At 61.3% G+C, this 18,018-nt stretch overlaps 1 protein-coding gene across 1 annotated transcript; it reads right to left on the reverse strand.

Annotated features, from left to right (window-relative positions):
• Nucleotides 1-65: 65 nt before the first annotated feature.
• CAGE1 (cancer antigen 1) lies at nucleotides 66-12,934 on the reverse strand. Its single transcript, XM_055127816.1, has 11 exons — nucleotides 12,904-12,934; nucleotides 11,914-12,251; nucleotides 9,326-10,240; nucleotides 8,481-8,648; nucleotides 7,870-7,989; nucleotides 7,510-7,587; nucleotides 6,520-6,717; nucleotides 5,590-5,694; nucleotides 4,765-4,835; nucleotides 2,668-2,736; nucleotides 66-287 (listed from the first exon to the last, which is right to left on the reverse strand). Exons 1-11 carry the CDS (start codon nucleotides 12,932-12,934, stop codon nucleotides 200-202), a joined length of 2,181 nt encoding a protein of 726 aa, XP_054983791.1. The 3' UTR covers nucleotides 66-199.
• Between the last annotated feature and the right edge of the window lie 5,084 nt (nucleotides 12,935-18,018).

Below are 18,018 nucleotides of genomic sequence, written 5' to 3' on the forward strand. Positions count from 1 at the left end.
AGACACACGTCCCGGCACACGGTCCAGGCACACGGTCCAGCACACGTCCAGGCACACGTCCAGGCAACACGGTCCAGGCACACGGTCCAGGCACACAGTCCAGGCACACGTCCAGGCAGGCGCCCCCCAAAGCCCTCGGCCGCGGACAGATGCGGGTGACGGCAGACAGCAATGAGGAGTCCGGGTTATTGCCACGGGGTCACACGGGAGCGGGGCCCTCTGGGCAGTGCCCGTCCCTGCTGCCCGCCCTGCCCGCGAGCCCGGGCTGCGCCTCCAGTCCCCGCAGCCTGTGGGAAAGAGAAGGAACGTCAGGAACCGCAGCAGCGGGAGAGGAAACCCACACACACGGCCGCCCCAGGCCCCGCACACCCGGCCTGAGCCTGGGCCCGGGTCTCAGCCAGCTGGGCTGGGGTCCCCGGGACACCCCACAGTGCGGGGGCTTCCAGGGCCGCACCCAGAGGTGCTCAGCGGCTGTGCGGTGCCAGGAACTGAGCCCAGGTTGGCTGCTTGCCAGGCATGTGCCTTAACCGCTGCACTATCTCCTGGTCCCCACATGCCGGTCCTCGGTTTCTTAGGAGGGGGAGTGAGCAGGAACCCGCCTGTGCTATGAGGGGACTCTAGCTCCAGTGCTCAGAGAACTGAACACAGGTGCCCGAGTGCAGAACCTGCTCCAGTCCAAGGATGCACGACGAATCCGTGTCCACTTGCTCCCAAGGAGGAGCGGTCACTGAGGAGAGGCTGGAACCCGGGAGGGTCAGGCTGGAGCTGTCCAGGTGTCCACTTAAATCAAGCCAGTGTCCCTGGGAACTGCGGGCGCCTCCTCTCTCTCTCCCTCTCTCCCTTCCTCCTTCTCTCCCCCTCTCTCCCTCCCTCCCTCTCTCCCTCTCTCTCCCTCCCCCTCTCTCCCTCCCTTCCTCCCTCTCTCCCCTCTCTCTTCCTCTCCCTCCCCCTCTCTCCCTCCCTCTCTCTCTCCCTCTCTCCCTCCCCCTCTCTCCCTCCCTTCCTCCCTCTCCCCTTTCTCTCCCTCTCCCTCTCTCCCCTCTCTCTCCCTCTCTCTCCCTCCCCCTCTCTCCCTCCCTCTCTCTCTCCCTCTCTCCCTTCCTCCCTCTCTCCCCCTCTCTCCCTCCCTCCCTCTCTCTCTCTCTCCCTTCCTCCCTCTCTCCCTCTCTCTCCCTCCCCCTCTCTCCCTCCCTTCCTCCCTCTCTCCCCTCTCTCTCCCTCTCTCCCTCCCCCTCTCTCCCTCCCTTCCTCCCTCTCCCCTTTCTCTCCCTCTCTCCCTCTCCCTCTCTCCCTCTCCCTCTCTCCCTCCCTCTCTCTCTCCCTCTCTCTCCCTCCCCCTCTCTCCCTCCCTCCCTCTCTCCCCTCTCTTTCCCTCCCTCTCTCTCCCTCTCTCCCTCTCCCTCTCTCCCTCCCTCTCTCTCACTCCCCCCTCTCTCTCCCTCTCTCTCTCCCTCTCTCTCTCTCTCTCTCTCTCTCTCTCCCTCTCCCCTTCTCTCTCTCTCTCTCATCGCTCGCATTCGGTGCTCTTGAGCCCCTGTGCATAGACCAGATCGGGATGGCTCCTCCTTGTGCTCTGCTTCTGTGTGGGTCGCTGTGCTCTCTTCTGTCTGTCTCTCTATCTCTGTCTCTGTGGTCTCTCCTCTGGTCTCTTCCCACCTCTCTCTGTCTCTGCCTCTGTGTCTTCTCTCCGCTTCTGTCTCTTCTCCTTGCTTCTGTCTCACCTCTCTCCACTCCTGTGTCTCCTTCTGTGTCTTCTCCCTCGCCTCTGTCTTCTCCCTACTTCTGTTACAGTCCTAGTTTATACAGCGATCTCACAGGGTGGTGACACAAGGTGGGTCGAACATTAACAAACCAACACAGAGGGGTAAGGCCACTCCTCCAGATTAACAAAATCTCATCTCAGGAGATTACTCCAGACTACTAGGAGATCCGCTCAAGGGTGGGATCCAAACAAGGGTGTGTTGCTTTCTTCCTCCTCAGCTAGTAATACGCTTAAATAGTTATAGTAAATTTACTTCTAATATTTCTAGCGATGGGCTGGAGCGATAGCACAGCGGGTAGGGCGTTTGCCTTGCACGCAGCCAACCCGGGTTCGATTCCTCCACCCCTCTCGTAGAGCCCGGAAAGCTACCAAGAGCATCTCGCCCACATGGCAGAGCCTGGCAAGCTACCCGTGGTGAATTCAGTATGCCAAAAACAGTAACAAGTCTCACAATGGAGATGTTACTGGTGCCCGCCCGAGCAAATCGATGAGCAAGGGGGTGACAGTGACAGTGATGATTTCTAGCACTGTCATTCTGTATGGGCACAGTAAGAGACATGTCAGACTTAAGGTTTGGTTCTTCCTGAGGACAGTCACTGTATATTCCAGGCCACAGTCCTCAGGCCAGGTTAGTCTTCCTAACCCCAGCAGGGTCCATTCCGTCCCTTGTCGGGACCCTGCTTTTGAGGTGCTAGAAACTAAGGACAACTGAGTGGAGAAAGCAGATGCCCGGGAGTAAATATTATTGGAGTCAATCAGCTCCCGAGTTACAAAGCATAATATTCACTGTCTTCCTGTGTCCATACAGAAAGGCCATTGCTCTGAGGTAAACTAAGCTTCCTGCGGCAAGGCTGAAAGGACAAACCCATGTTATCCTCCAGTTCTCAGGGAAAGGCACGCTTTACCTTAGTTTTCTTGCTTGCTTTCCGGGTCTCCGGATCAAGTCCTCCAAATGTCTGTTTCTCTCTTCCAAACTGGAGGAAGAAACGGCTGAGTTTTATGCCAAGTCAGCCTTGCACAGTAACAGGGAAAGTTCCAGGACGTGGTAGATTCAAGTGAATTCTTTTCCGCTGTGGCCTACCTTCATTCTGGCATTAACTTATGACTTATCTCCTATCCCAGTACGGCTCGTTGGGGGCTGGAGAGAGCACAGCGGGCGGGTGCTCTCTCCTCCCGGGCTACTGAGCTAGCCAGTGGCTCCTGGCCTCCCAGGGGACACGCACGCCGCTCTGGGGGAACAGCGATCTGATGAGAAGAGGCAGTGACAGTCGCGCTGGGGGGGGGGCCTGGATGGCTCCAGACAGCAGATGCCGTGAGCCTCCACACCACCGTCTATCTGGGAGGGAGGCCCTGGCCTCAGGCCGCTCCTAAAAAGCACTCAAGGGAATTCAAATATGTGGTCACAATCAGAAACTCTTTCTTTTTTTTCTTTTTTCTTTTTGGGTCACACCCAACAGTGATCAGGAATCACTCCTGGCGGTGCTCAGGGACCATATGAAATGCTGGGACTCGAACCCAGGTTGGCTGAGAGCAAGGCAAATGCCCTCCCTGCTGTGCTATCTCTCCAGCCCCACAGCAACTTTTCCAGTGAAGTTTCTGGAGCTCAGTACCAGGAATCTCCTCCAATACAATCTCAATCAGCCATGTCAATGTTTCAAAAGTCTAAGTGTCAAGGGGCCAGAGGGGTGGTGCCGGGTGAGAGGCCTTGCATGTGGCCAATCCCCGTTCGCTCCTGGCACCAGACACAGTCTCCTGAGCACTTCCAAGACTGACCCCGGAGCACAGATCCGAGAGGGGTGTCTGAGCACTGAGTCTGATCACACTGAACTGTAAGAACCACCGGGGCAGTGCTGGGGGCGCTCAGAGGGCTGCAGCGAAGCTGTGCGTGCTGGGGTCCAGGGCAGACCCCGAGCACCTCTAGTGAGTCCCCCAAACATACCAACACCAAGTAATGACTGGGGCAGAGAAACAGGGTCAGACTCAGGGCTCCCCGCGGTCCCTTACAGGCTTATTGTAACAGACATTCCTACGAAACCCAGAGGGACACGCTGGGTCACTCCACGTTGCTCTCACGAGACTGCGGTGCCAGCTCTGGCTGCTTGGGCGTGAAGCGGCAGGAGTCGGGCTCTGTCGGTCTGGCCGCCACCTCCTCCCCTTTGAGCATGCCCCGGCCCTCGGGATGTAAGCGGGCACAAACACTTCGGCAGGGGCCACCACAGTGGGCGGTCACTCCAGGACAGCGGCCACTCGGCAGAGCGTAGGGCGCGTGTGGTGTGGGGCACTGAGCACGCTCGGCCAGTCTCCACTGGAAACCACCGGCCGCTTCCTTGGGCACCTACAGCCGGCGATGGAGCCGGCGTCCGGCCCAGCACTCCAGCGGGCGCCCCTTCAACAAGGCAAACGGCCAGGACCGACACCCGTCACAACAGTCCGGTGGCTGAGGCAGAGCCGCTGAAACACGGCAGCGAGGGAGCGCCTGCTGGCCGCGTGGGTGGAGAACCGGGACGCAGGCGCCATGGGCCAGGGATGGGCCACATGTCGGGGCGGAGACAGGCATGACGGACCCCCAAGGGCCACCCAAGGGTGCAGCCCACGTGGGCAGAGGAAGCGGGTTCTGGCCAGGCCGCTGGGGTCTCCCGGGGGAGCAGGGAACCCCTCAGCAGAGGCGAAGGTGGGCTTCCTGTCTGACGCCCACTCTGCCTCGTTGGGCCCAGCGGGCTCGAGGCAGGACAGGAAATGCTTGTTCCAGGGGCGCTGTCTAGGGTGAGCCCAGAGGTCTTGCTGAAGCCCGAGTAACAGCCTGCGCAGTAAACTGGGCTGGGGACAGGACGGAGGACGAGGCTCGCGCTGGGCGCTGGCCCGGGCAGTGCTGGGACACTCGCCGGAAGGGCGTCCCCAGCCCCACTCCTCAGGCCGCTGCACTGGAGCACCTGGTGTCACCACAGCGAAGCACCCAGGAAACGAGGGCAGAGCAGACTGGGGCGAGGGGACCGTGGACTCACTGTGTGATGTGGGAGCACGAGACGGCGAGCCGCTGGTCCGCACACTGGATGATCTCCTCGTAGGACGCAACCTGGAAGGGAACCCAGGCGGCCGCGCGTCGTGTCTGCGGTGGGAGCAGGCCGGTCCTCTCGCGGAGACTCGCTGACCACGCAGGGAAGCCTCGAGTCCGCGGGGAGACCGGACCCACTGGCCCCTGCAGTCTCCGAGCACTTTCGAGAGAGGGGCCGCCGTGCCGCCAACATGGCTCCAGCCCAGCGGCCATCGTGCAGACCAAGGAGCGACCAACTGGAACCCAGGCTGGGCAGCATCTATGCTCCCCCCAGAGGGAGCTGCTGAGGGCAGGGACGCCCCCGCCCGCCCACTCCACTGAGTGGGCACGTCAGAGCCTTGGCAGTGGAGGGCGCCAAGGAGGGGGCCGGATCAACAGGAGAGCGGGGAGGGCGTTGGCCTCACACGCAGCCCCCCAGCTTCCATCCCGGCATCCATAGGGTCCCCGGAGCACCACCAGGAGTGAATCCTGAGCACGGCCAGGTGTGACCCAAAAAGCCAAAAAAGAAAAGGAAAAAGAAAGAAATGCCCCAGTGACAACTGGCCTAGCAGCCGCACATCCTCCGTGCCACCACGACCCTCACTCCACGACACACGGCTAGAAAGACACACATTTCCCTGGGGAATGTGAACCCTGGGGCGGCAGGCAGCCCTGGGGGTCGCGGCCCTCACCCTGCACTCGGCTGACCCTGGTCCCATGCATGGCTCACCACGTGAAGTGCCCGAACCCCACACAGACAACAAGGGACCATGGACCGTGTGCCGTGAACCGTCACCTGATCGATCAAGCTGCCCAGGTGTCTCTGGTACTTGTCGTTCTCCTCGAGGAGCCGGTGGCAGTGGTTTTCTTTGGACTCCAGGAGGCCTCCCAGCTTCGTGACCTACGGAGAAGCAGCAGGATGCTGCCGTGGCCCGTGTGTGCGCCGTAACACCCCCGCCGCCCGTGTCCCTCCTGGCGGTGACGCCGTCGTCTGTGGGGGCCGCCTAAAGTCACCTCTTCCTCCAGGCGGCCCAGACGCAGAGGACTCGGGAGCCCTGGGCCCACCACAGCCTCCGGACGAAAGGTCACAGAATGGGGCGTCACACCCAAACTACACAGGTGCTCGCCCCACTGGAAGAATCGCACATGTATGAAACAACTTCCTGTATTTTACTCATGTTTGTTTTGTGGGGGGCACGCCCAGTGGTGCTCAGGGCTTACTCTGGCTCCGTACTCAGGGATGGCTCCTGGCAGGGCCCAGGGGGCCAGACGGGGTGCCGGTAATCGAACCCAGGCCAGCTGCATGCAAGGCAAGTCCCCTCCCCACTGTGTTATCGCTCCAACCCTAACTTTGTGGGTTTTTTTTTTTTTTTTTTTTTTGCTTTTTGGGTCACACCTGGCGATGCACAGGGGTTACTCATGGCTCTGCACTCAGGAATTACTCCTGGCAGTGCTCAGGGGATGAAGTGGGATGCTGGGACTCGAACCCAGGTCGGCCGTGTGCAAGGCAAATGCCGTCCCTGCTGTGCTATTGCTCCAGCCCCAACTTTGTGTATTTTAAAGGCCAAGCTCTGGGAACAGAAACCGGTGGGCTATGTTTCGTCTGAGACTCCGGGTGAACAGCGGGCCAGCTGGAGCTGGGAGCCCCGGGGAAGGGGAGCGGCCACCTGGGGGGGCTCGGGGGGCTCTTCGGGAGACAGGATCCTTCGGGGCCCAGGCCGCTCACCACTGAGCCCAGCTCCTGGTTCAGCAGGTGATACTCATCCAGCTTGGTGTCCAGCAAGACCGGCACTTCGACGACGCTTCTGGTGTCAGCTGGACCCGGGTCTGTCGCTGGGGGCTGGGGACACCCGTGCCCGCTCCCATCCCTTCCCGTCCCTTGCAGCACCGGAGGCGGGGCACTTTGGTCACTAGTGACTGTTGACTGCAAGGAACAGAAACAGCAGGTACAATGAAACACAGCACAGAGGCAAAGTAGAAGCAGGCGCAACACCAGAAACAGGAGGGAAATTTCAGCAAGATTCGCCGAGAGAAATATGTGAAATCTTTCTTTGCTTGGGGGCCACATGCGGGGATGCTCAGGGCTTCGCCCGGCTCTGCTCAGGGGTGGCTGCAGCGGGCACAGGGGCCAGGGGGAACCAGGGCTGGCCCCGAGTCTGCTGTGTGAGAGGCAAGGGCCCGTCCCGCTGGGCCAGGAGGAACCAGGGCTGGCCCTGAGTCTGCCGTGTACGAGGCAAGGGCCCGTCCCGCTGGGCCAGGAGGAACCAGGGCTGGCCCTGAGTCTGCCGTGTACGAGGCAAGGGCCCGTCCCTCTGGGCCAGGAGGAACCAGGGCTGGCCCTGAGTCTGCCGTGTGAGAGGCAAGGGCCCGCCCCGCTGGGCCAGGAGGAACCAGGGCTGGCCCCGAGTCTGCCGTGTGAGAGGCAAGGGCCCGTCCCGCTGGGCCAGGAGGAACCAGGGCTGGCCCCGAGTCTGCCGTGTATGCGGCAAGGGCCGTCCCACTGGGCCAACTCTCTGGCCCCTGAAACTCTATTCTCAGATGTTTAAGACAGTCCTCAGGAATGTCACCATTTTAATGGTGATTTTTCGGCCACAGCCCGCTCAGGGGACCCTGCCCGGCCCCCGCAGCCAGGCCTGGGCTCCAGCCCCTGACTGTTCTCCGCCCTCCCACGACGCCTTTTAGAGGAAAACTGGCCTGAGGCAAACGTCAGGCTCACCTGAGCCCGCCGCTGAGCTGCCTTACTGCTGGCGACCGACTTTCCGAACGTCGCGATTCTCTGCTTATGCCTCAGCAGCTGTGAGGAAGAGCAGCTGGTCCCTGCAGACAGCGTGTGCCAGCCACAGGAGCTCACAAGCAACGTTCACCCGGGGGCGGCCGCGGGTGCAGGCCACGCTCAGGGGCTCAGGGAGCCGGGTGTGGTCACAGGGATGGAGCGGGGCCAACACCGGCACGGTGTCTTGACCCTGTACAGACAGAGCGCAGGCCGCCCCCGCCCCCCGCCCCCCACCGTTCTCAGACACTTTCAGTCCCAGGGTTCCCGCACTTTCCCGGCTGTGTGTGGAGAGGATCCTAGTACCTCCTTCTCCAGACGCTCCTTCTTCAGCTGCAAGTGCCCCAGCTTCTGCACCAGGGACTCCCCCACCCCCTCGCTGTCTGGGGGCTGAGCTGCACCATCCGCGTCCAGAGGGCTGTGGCCCTGCAGGGATTCCCAGAAGCCAAATGGAAGGCGCCAGCGAAAGGGCCGGGAAGAGAGTGCAGTGGGTAGGGCACCAGCCTGCATGTGGCCGACACAAGTTCAATCCCCGGCGCCCCACAGGAACCCCCAATCCCGCCCCCCCATAACAGGACACGCCACACCCGGGCCCACAGGGGCAAAGGTCAGAGCCAAGAGCCCCAGTGCTGAGACAGGAGGCCACCGCGAGCCCCTCCTGAGCCCGCTCTGCCCTCGAGGCTAAGGGCAAGGACAGTGGAGGGTCCGGTGGCGGGCGGGGGGCCAGGAGGTGGCTCACAGCACAGCAAGGCACGGCTGCCCGTGCGTGAGCGCCGAGTCCCACGCGGACGGTGAGGGCCACACGTGCCGTGCCTGGCAAGGAGCCCGGCGAGGGTGCACGCACGTCCCTGCCCGAGCCCAGGGGTCCCCCGGAGGGTGGGGCGCAGGAGGGGCCGGGCTGGCGGGAGCCCCCTTACCTGGCGGCTCAGGAGGCCCACCATCAGGCCCAGGACACTGTGGACCTTGGCGGCCAGCTGCGAGGCCCTTCTGCTGTCGGGGGACCCCGGGCTCCCCTCCTGCCCAGGAGACGGGTCCAGGGGCAGCTCTGTGGGCTGCTCCGAGTCCTGCACAGTGTCCAGGGCGGTCTGGGTGGGGAAGACAAGGCCTGGTGTGGCTTGCCGAGCAGACGCGCGGCTCAGGAGGGGGTGGTGGGGTCTGAGAAGAGGGCAGGGGGCCAAGGGCCTGCGGTGGAGGCGGGGGCGGTGACTGCCCACTCAGGCCACGAACAAGTGCTGCCGTGGCCATGTCACTGGCCAGGGCCAAGCTCCCTCTTCACCCTCTGCTGCTCCTAGAGGTGACCAAGACACTCGGCCTACTGAGTTCCAGGCGTCCGTAATTACCGTGCTGGAAATCTGAACCAGGAGCACACGCAATGCTTGCGTGGGGCAGAGAGAGTGCGAGGGGCCTGCCTGGCACGTGGCCGACCCCAGTCACCCCCCCGCACCCCTTCAGGAGCGACCCCAGAACTGAAACACAACGACAAATACACAAACTCCTTTCCCAAAGGTGCCGTCCAGGGGGTCTCAGACAGTCCCAGCCCCCAGCCACTGGGAAGCAGCAGCTCCCGCGGGGCAGGCTCCCAGGAAACCCCCACGCCTCCCCGTTACTGTATGTGCGTCGCGTTCTGCAGGCCAACACGCGAGCACCCCCGACTCCCGTGGGGGTGCCCCGGCTGTTCCCGGGAAGTCCCTCGTGCCGCCCGCCCCCAACCCAGGCGTCCCTCCGCGCCACCCGTGCCCATCGAGGCCTTTGTGCCACCTGCCTCTGGCTCCTCCGGGGGCTCCGGTGCCCGCTGGCTCTGGCTGCCAGGCAGCTGCGGCGTCCCCGGGCCGGCCTGTTCCGGGAGCCCGCCGCCACGCGCCGGCTCCTTCCCGCAGGCCAGGCCCCGCACCTGGGCGCCCAGCCGCTCCAGCCGGGCCTGCACCCTCTCGCGCTCCTCCAGGTCCTCCCGCTGGTGCTGCCGCAGCGCCTCCTGCAGGGCCAGCAGCTCCCGCTCCCGCGCCCGCCTCTCGCCCTGCAGCAGGCGCTGCGTGCAGGACGCGGCCCTCTCCAGCTCCCCGCGGAGCTGCCGCAGCGGCTCGGCCTCCGCCCTCTGGCCGCCGGGGCGCGGGGGCTCGTCCGGCCGCAGCTCCGCCACGTACTTCTCCTGCAGGTGGACGTAGCTGGCCTGGACCTTCCTCAGCTCCAGCTCCAGCGTCTCCTTGTCGCTGAGGGACTCCCGGAGGTGCGTCTGGGTGCCGGCCAGGACCCGGTGCAGGTCCCGCAGGGCGTGGTCCAGCTCATGCTTCTCCAGCATGGCCCGGTACTTGTCCTCGATGAGCGCCTCCACGTTCTCCCTCAGCGTGCCGATGGCGCCCGCCAGCAGGCGCTGCTTGGCCGCGCCCGCCTGCAGCTCCCGCACCTTGCTCTCCAGGCGCGCGTTGCTGCTGCGCAGGCTCCGGATCTGCGCCTGCTGCTCCCGGTTGGCCGCCCGCAGCTGCCGCAGGGCCTCGTTCAGGGCCAGGCCCTCCTCGCTGCCCTCCGAGTCGGAGCCCCCGCTGCAGGACGTGCCCGCCGGGGACCAGGTGCCGGGGCCCCGGGAACTCTCCCTGCCGCCGTCCACAGCCTCCTGGGGCTGCCCGGTCGCCCTCCCGGCACCTGCCCGGGGACTCGGCACCTCCTGGGAGCAGTCGGTGACCTGTGGGGCGAAGGGCAGGGTGAGGGGCCGAGGCCAGCCCACCCAGCCCAGGCGCTTCACCCCCGGGGGAACCTGAGCACTCGGGGCGGCCCCGCCACCGCACACACGGGAGGCTGGGAGGTCTCCGCAGGGCCACCGGGTGGGTGACAAGGGCAACGGCGAGGAGCAGTGAGGAGGCAAGTCAGAGCCTGTCCCCACGCTGCTTTCCAGAGGTCAACACCAGGGACTCCGGACAGCTGCTTCCCGACAAACGCAGGGATGCCGCCGCCCCGCGGAAAGACGCAGACGCCCGCCGACCCTCGGGAGGACGCACAGAGACACCCTCCGACTCTCGGGAGGACGCACAGAGGCGCCCGCCGACCCTTGGGAGGACGCACAGAGACACCTGCCGACCCTCAGGAGGATGCACAGAGGCGCCCGCTGACCCTCAGGAGGATGCACAGAGACACCCGCCGACCCTCGGGAGGATGCACAGAGGCGCCCACTGACCCTCGGGAGGACGCACAGAGACACCCTCCGACCCTCGGGAGGACGCACAGAGGCGCCCACTGACCCTCGGGAGGACGCGCAGAGACACCTGCCAACCCTCAGGAGGATGCACAGAGGCTCCCGCCGACCCTCGGGAGGACGCGCAGAGACACCCTCCGACCCTCGGGAGGACGCACAGAGACGCCTGCCAACCCTTGGAAGGACGCACAGAGATGCCCGCTGATCCTTGGAAGGACGCACAGACGCCCACTCTCCCTCGGGAGGACGCGCAGACACCTGCTGGCTCTGGGAGGGAGGCACAGGGTTGCAGTGCTCCCAAGCCCCCAGGGTTTCTTTGTTCCAAGTAGAGTGGAGCATGTAGGGTGACGTCCCCACACCTGAGGGACAGGCTTCCAAAACCACCCAGTCGAGAGTAAAACCAAGGCGTTCCCTTGGGTGGAAAAATAAGTGTTTTCTTTCTTTTTTTTTTTTCTTTTTGGGTCACACCCGGCGATGCTCAGGGGTTACTCCTGGCTCTGCACTCAGGAATTACCCCTGGCGGTGCTCAGGGGACCCTATGGGATGCTGGGAATCGAACCCGGGTTGCCGCGTGCAAGGCAAACGCCCTCCCTGCTGTGCTGTCGCTCCAGCCCCATAAGTGTTTTCTGACGTGAACAGAAACCCCAGGAGCATTTCTGTTTCTGTCGGTGCCTCGCTGATGGTGCTCAGGGGCCCCTCCTGGCAGGGCACAGGGGGCCACGCGTTGCTGGACCCACACGGGGTCTCGGCCCTGACCCGGCCCCGCCTCTCCAGCCTTCCCTGTCAGCTGAGCGAGCGCCTCGTGCTCTGTCCTCTTCTCAGACCCCCCCTACGTAACCCCGAGTCCCGGCCAACCCCACCACGTTCCACGCACTGTGTGGATACTGCACAGAGAGAAGGACGGAGTTCTGACCCTCAGAGACAGGATCCCCGGGGACCAGCAGTCTGCTTCTGGACTGAAAGGCCGTTCTCCCGCCCACTAACCAGAGCAGCCTCCCCCCAGGCCCTGGTGCTGACGCCCAGGCCGGGTCCTGCCGAGGAGACAAACACCTTCCACGGTGGGAGGCGGGAAGGCGCCTCCCGCGTGCGCGTGGGCTCGGCGGCTCAGCACGTGGGCTACTTTCCTTCCTCAGGTGGCCGCAAGGCCGGGCAGGAGGCGGGCCGGCCTCCGGGGAGTCCCCGCAGCTGTGGGCCCAAGGCCTGTTTCTCGGCAGCTGCCAGGCAGAAGGCCGGGCGAGCAGGTTCCCGCCGGCGCGAGTGCTCCCCGGCTCGGGGCCCGCGTCCTTGGAGGAGCAGTGCTCCCCAGGGCGGCCGGTGCTGTCATCGTGGCCGGGACCTCCTGCGTAGGGCGAGTCATCGGCCACAGGCTGCAGCGTCACAGTCTCCTCGGGGGAGGCTCGCCGACGATGGAGCTCGCACAGGTGTCCGTACTGGTGGGCAGGAGCACTGTGTGTGCTCACGGGCCACGCTCCTGCCTCCGGGGAGCCGTGTCCCACGTGGATGTCTGAGGAGAGACAGACGGGAACCGCGTGTCAGCGGCCACCCTGTCGAGAAGACCGGCCTTGGGAGCCTGAAGAATTAGGAGGATCTCGACCTTATCAAGGGTGTGGGGTTGGCTGCCTTTGGGCCAGCCCACGGAACCTTCTGCTGTTTCAGTGGCCGGGAGCCGGGACCCAGGGCCACCGGCTTCCTCAGAGGATTCTGCAGAGGAGCACTGAGTGCTGGGCCCCACATATGGCAGTTTGCCTTTGCACACACCACCTTTGGGGGGGCAGCAGGGACCCTATAAAAACAACTGGGAGGGCTGGAGCATATGAAGACGACGCGGGTTCAACCCCAGCACCCCATGAGGCCCCAGGGCACCGCGGGGAGTGGGCTGTGTACCATCATTAGTTACAAAAGGCTGAAGACCCATAAAGGCACAGTGAACAGAATCCTGGGAAACGCACATTTCCAGGAGACCAGAGTTCTCCTCACCCCAGGATCCAGAGGGGCCAGGCGGGATCGGGGCCCCAGAGACAGACAGTGGGTCAGAAAACCGTCTCACGAGGATGGTCCCCAAACAGTGGCGCATTCTGGAGTCACAGAAGAAAGGCAGAGGCTCCACGGTGGAAGGGCACCTCTGCTCAAACGCCCCTGGCCAGAGGACACCGCACCTGGGCCGCAGCAGGGAGCCGGAACAGACATCGCTGACAGGCGGGCCAAGGTCCCCCCGGGCACACCTGCAGCCAGGGCAACCGTACACAGCCATGATATGGCATCAGTCGGGGGGCCGGGCCCTCAGTAGGAAGGTCAGCGTGTTGCCCCTGACGGCGACTGCACTCATGATTCACTGCTGCCTCTCACGCCTCCTCTCCTGGCCAGTGCGTGGGGAAGCACCTGCCCGTGTCTGTGTATGTTCTGGTGAGTGTCCGCTGTTCGGAGGTGCCTAGAAGGTGAAAACATTCTACCACTGGGCCATCCCAAGCCGCTACGTTTCACTTCTTAAAGCAGACGTTCATTTCAGGGGCACCGATGACAGACAGACTTTAGCGACAGACATTCACACACTCGTAACCACCGTCCTAAGGGTTTGTCTCCAAAGTGCGTGATTACAAACTGTCACACGTCTGCAAACAACACAACCCGCTCTACTGAAACTGACACGTGCTCGGACCCTGCGTGGCAGTGCCATGGTACCACGTTCGTTCTTAAACTCATCAGCGACACACTGTCGGCCCTGCAGGTCTCAACCTCACAGTCAGACTGGACCAACAGCCTTTGCTCCCTACCCACAAGCGTCTCCACACAGATCTTTTCATCACAAGCTCCCCAAACGCAACTCTGCAAATAAGGGATTCTAGAAGGCTCCACGCAGGGTTTCCCAGCAAAGGGGATTTCAGAAGTGCACTGACATCCAGGCTCACGGTTTCCCCCAAACTCCAAAACCTCTAGTGATGGGATCTGTTGCTCTTAGAGTTTCATGAAAATTTTTTTCTTTTTTTTTTTTTTTTTTTTGCTTTTTGGGTCACACCTGGCTCAGGGGTCACTCCTGGCTCTGCACTCAGGAATTACCTCTGGCTGTGCTCAGGGGACCGTATGGGATGCTGGGAATTGAACCCGGGTCGGCCACGTGCAAGGCAAATGCCCTACCCGCTGTGCTATCGCTCCAGCCCCAAGTTTTTTCCTTTCTTAAGCCTGCAGGTTCCACCTGGCCAAAAGGAACAGTCTCGCGAGGGGTCCTGCGGCGTCGGCCAAGATGCACCCCCTGCATGGAAACCACGTAGGCACAGCACCGCAGGGTCCGCAGGAACATCCCCGGAGTGAGCAGCCGGCACCTGGGGAGCCTCAGCACTGTGGGAGCAGAAAGGGGCCAGCACAGGGCCAAGGGCGCAGCTGAGGGGTGGGCAGGGACGGAAGGAACAGGAGTAGCAGGACCGGTGGACACTAGAGGCCTCCAGAGCCTCGGGTCACGCCGGCGCCTGCCCTGCGGACAGAGGGAGCGGGCAGGAGCCGCTCCGAGCGGAGGCCCGGCCCACACCACAGGCTTGCTCGCGGGCACTGCACCAGAGCTCAGTCTGGATCCTGGACACAAAGGCATGAGCGTGCCTGCCCCTCACCGGAGCAACACTGCCCTGGTGGGAACTGGCGGAACTCAGAGCACTGTTCTTAGCTCTCTCCAAGCACCAGGCACAGTGGCCAGGTGAAGCCCCCAGCCCCATCAGGACGGGGACGGACGTCCAGCAAAGCCTGAGACAGCAGGACTTTCAGCGCTGTCTGAAGGAGTCAAAGCAGTAACTCGGTGCTCACCAAGTGGGTGAAGTCACTGGGAGGGACTTTCAGTACTGACAGGAGGGAAATTAAACAATCAAAGAGCCCATTCAGGCGAAATGAAGGAGTTAAAGGCAGCAGTCGCAGAAGGCAGCTGCAACAGAACGGAAAGAGCTGAAAAATGAACCGGACCCGAGGGGCCAGGGCCAGGGCGTCACGGTGGAGAAGGGCCCGACCTGAGGGACCCTCAATAAAGGGGCCGGAGTGGTAACACAGCGGGACGGCGCCTGCCTGGACACAGCTGACTCTTGGTCCATCCCCAGCACCACAAGTTCCCCACCACCGCCAGGAGTGATTGCTGAGCACAGAGCCGGGAGTAGCCCGAGTAGGGCTGGATGTGTTCCCCAAGTCCTCCCCTTCCCACTGAAACAATAAAGAGGTAAGAGAATCATTTATTTATTATTATTATTATTATTATTATTATTATTGGTAAGAATTGTTTTATTGAAGAAAACGTAAGCCTTTGATGGACAATAGTGGAAAGAGCCACCTCTGAACCACAGAAACCCCAAAAGCAGGAAGGGGAAAACTGGCTCATGGAAAGACAACAGCTGAGAAGGCTCAGTCTGAGGCAGGAACTCAGTGCTGGCATCAGAGATGCCAACCAAGCACAGCAGGACACGACGGAAGTACGGGCCGCAGCAACAGTGCAGCAGGGAAAGCCCTGCGCACAGCTGGATCAATCCCCAGACAGCCCCTTGAGCCCTCCAGGTGTGATCCCCGAGCACAGAGTCAGGAGTAACCGAAAAGTGAGAAGCAAAGTCAGAGACTGGCCCCTTGAAGAGGAACGAGAAGCGGAGCTTGAGAAGGGAAAAGCACAGAAGTCACCCTGGCTCCAGAGCGTCCACCGGACACCGCCAGCGAGGAAACAAGAGCCCCAGGAGGGGCTTCTCCAGGACAGGCCGCAGGCGGGGGAGCCCGTTCTCCTGGGCTTGAGGCTCTGTTCGTGGCCCATGCCCAGCTCTCGTCCGTGGTGGGCTTTGTAAGTGTTAATTACAGTCAGCTCATTGGAAGATTGAAGAGATTCCTATGTAATCAAATGAGTTTGTGGTTTGAGTGTATTTCCAACGCCACTGTTGTTTCTCCTCTGTGAAACGGAGGGAAAACAGCCCCACGTTAATGGGGACAGAGTATGTCATTGCCGGGGCATGACCGAGCGGGCGAGCACACATCACGCATGTCCTGGGCCTGACCCTGCTGGGGAGACATAAGCAACCCCAGCCTCCCACCCCCCCTCCCATTCAGCCAAGGGAGCAGCTCCTGGAGTGACAGGCCCAGCCCCAGGCCACAGGCCTGTCCACGGGCATCTGAGCACGGCGCCTGGCCACTGCCACGACTGTCCGAGGACACACGGAGCACCTCGGGCCACCGAGGGACACTCACCGCCCAACACACTGTCCAGTGTGCTGTAAATCTCTTCTGACAGTGAGAGCTCACGCCCCTTCTCGCCTTCCCTTTCCACGGCGTCCTGTCGGGACGAGAGAATGTCAGTGTCCACACCTCAAGGAGACTTTGTGAACAGCCGGCGAAGTGTCGTGTTTTGCACAGCGGGACCTGCCTCTCCAGCTGTGACTCGCCACTGCTCAGGTGGCTTCAGACCAAGCATGGCAGGAAAGCGCAGAAACGATAAAGGGGGCTTCGGGTTCCCCGGGAACACGGCATGAGCCGCGTCTGAAACACGGAGCACCAGTTGCCCCTAAGAACACTTTATGGGGGCCACGGCCGCTGGAAGTCACGTCCTCGACCCACCCTCGGCGCCATCTTGCCGCATTCAACAGAGAAGAATCTGGGCGTACTGGTAAGCGGCGCGGCAGGCCGGAGGCTGCTCCGGACCTCAGACCGGGCCAGCAACACCGGGGAGCCAGACGGAGGAGGCACGGCCGGTACGCCTTCTCCAGATGGAGCCCCGGCGACAATGAGCCACGACTAACACGGCTACGGGATGCAGGACTGGGACAACTAATGCTAAGGCGGCCGCCCGACCTTTTCTAAAAAATGAAAACACACAATCTATTGATGCCATCCAACATGTCTGACTGGTGGAGGAAAACCAATAATGATAGTGCGAGTCTTGTTGAAAATTGAATGTAACCAAAGTAAGGAAAAAGTAAAGTGAAAAATGTCTGCCGCACAGGCAGCGGGGGAGTGGGGGGGGGGGATGCGGGGTTTGGTGGTGGATCAAATATGAAAACTTTGCAACTGTATCTCACAGTGATTCAATAAAAAATAAAATTAAAAAAAAAACACTTTACAGGGCCAGAGCGATAGTACAGAGGGGAGGGCTTTGCCTTGTAAGCAATCCCCGGCATCCCATGTGGTCCCCCAAGCACCGCCAGGAGTAATTCCTGAGTGCAGAGCCAGGAGGAACCCTGAGCATTGCTGAGTGTGACCCAAAAATCAAACAAAACACACAAAAAAGAGAGCACTTCACTGTTGGGGCAGTAACCCGGCCCAGCAGGTTGAAGTAAACGCTTTGCGTGTAGGAACCCAGGGCTTAGCCCCCCAACACTGCATGTTCTTCAGAGCAGAGCACTATACGGGGAGTAGTCTCTGAGCAACTCTGTGTGTGGTCGCACCAAAACTACTACTTCATTGTTAATTGATAACATGCTTATCATCATCTGAGCCCCAGTGAGATGAAGTAAAACTCAGAATTGCCTGTGAAGCAGAATAAAATACGGTCTGCAGTGCTTTATACAGCGCTTCTCTCCCACTGCCAATCGGGGTTGTGCTGTTGAATCACTGGACAATATCACTGTCATCCTGTTGCTCATCGATTTGCTCGAGCGGGCACCAGTAATGTCTCCATTATGAGACTTGTTTGTTACTTTTTTGGTGTGTTGAATACGCCACGGGGAGCTTGCCAGGCTCTGCTGTGTGGGTGGGATACTCTTGGTAGCCTGCCGGGATCTCCGAGAGGGGCAGAAGAATCAAACCCGGGTCGGCCGCATGCAAGGCGAACGCCCTCCCCGCTGTGCTACCGCTCCAGCCCAGGCAAGTACCGTGTTGTTCTAACACTTAAGTGAAAGCATGAAACTGCACAGGGGAAAATGACATCTTCCTGATACTTCTCAAGTGTCTGCCCACATCACAGTCGCTGGAATTCAACTGACACAGACGATATATAGTGATTTTGTGATGCGGTAGACTCTAAATCTGCAGACCACAAATCGGTAACATCCTCTAAAGTTATGTTATCTAAGACGAAGGGTTTTATTAAGTAAATTTTAACTAAGAAGATATCTTAAGTGAGGAAAACATTGGTTAAATCATAAATTTGCTAGACTGCAATGATGCTCTAAGAAATTCCGTCTCTTGGGGCTGGAGAGACACCACAAGGGTTAAGGCACCTGCGTCCCACAAGCCTTGACCTAAGTCCCACAAGTGACCACGGGTCACTGCTAAGCACAGAGCAGGGACAGCCTTCAAGGCCCCCCAGACAAAGTTCCTATCTCCTGTTA

The sequence above is a fragment of the Sorex araneus genome, chromosome 2 (genome assembly GCF_027595985.1).
Source record: "Sorex araneus isolate mSorAra2 chromosome 2, mSorAra2.pri, whole genome shotgun sequence".
Taxonomy (NCBI): domain Eukaryota; kingdom Metazoa; phylum Chordata; class Mammalia; order Eulipotyphla; family Soricidae; genus Sorex; species Sorex araneus.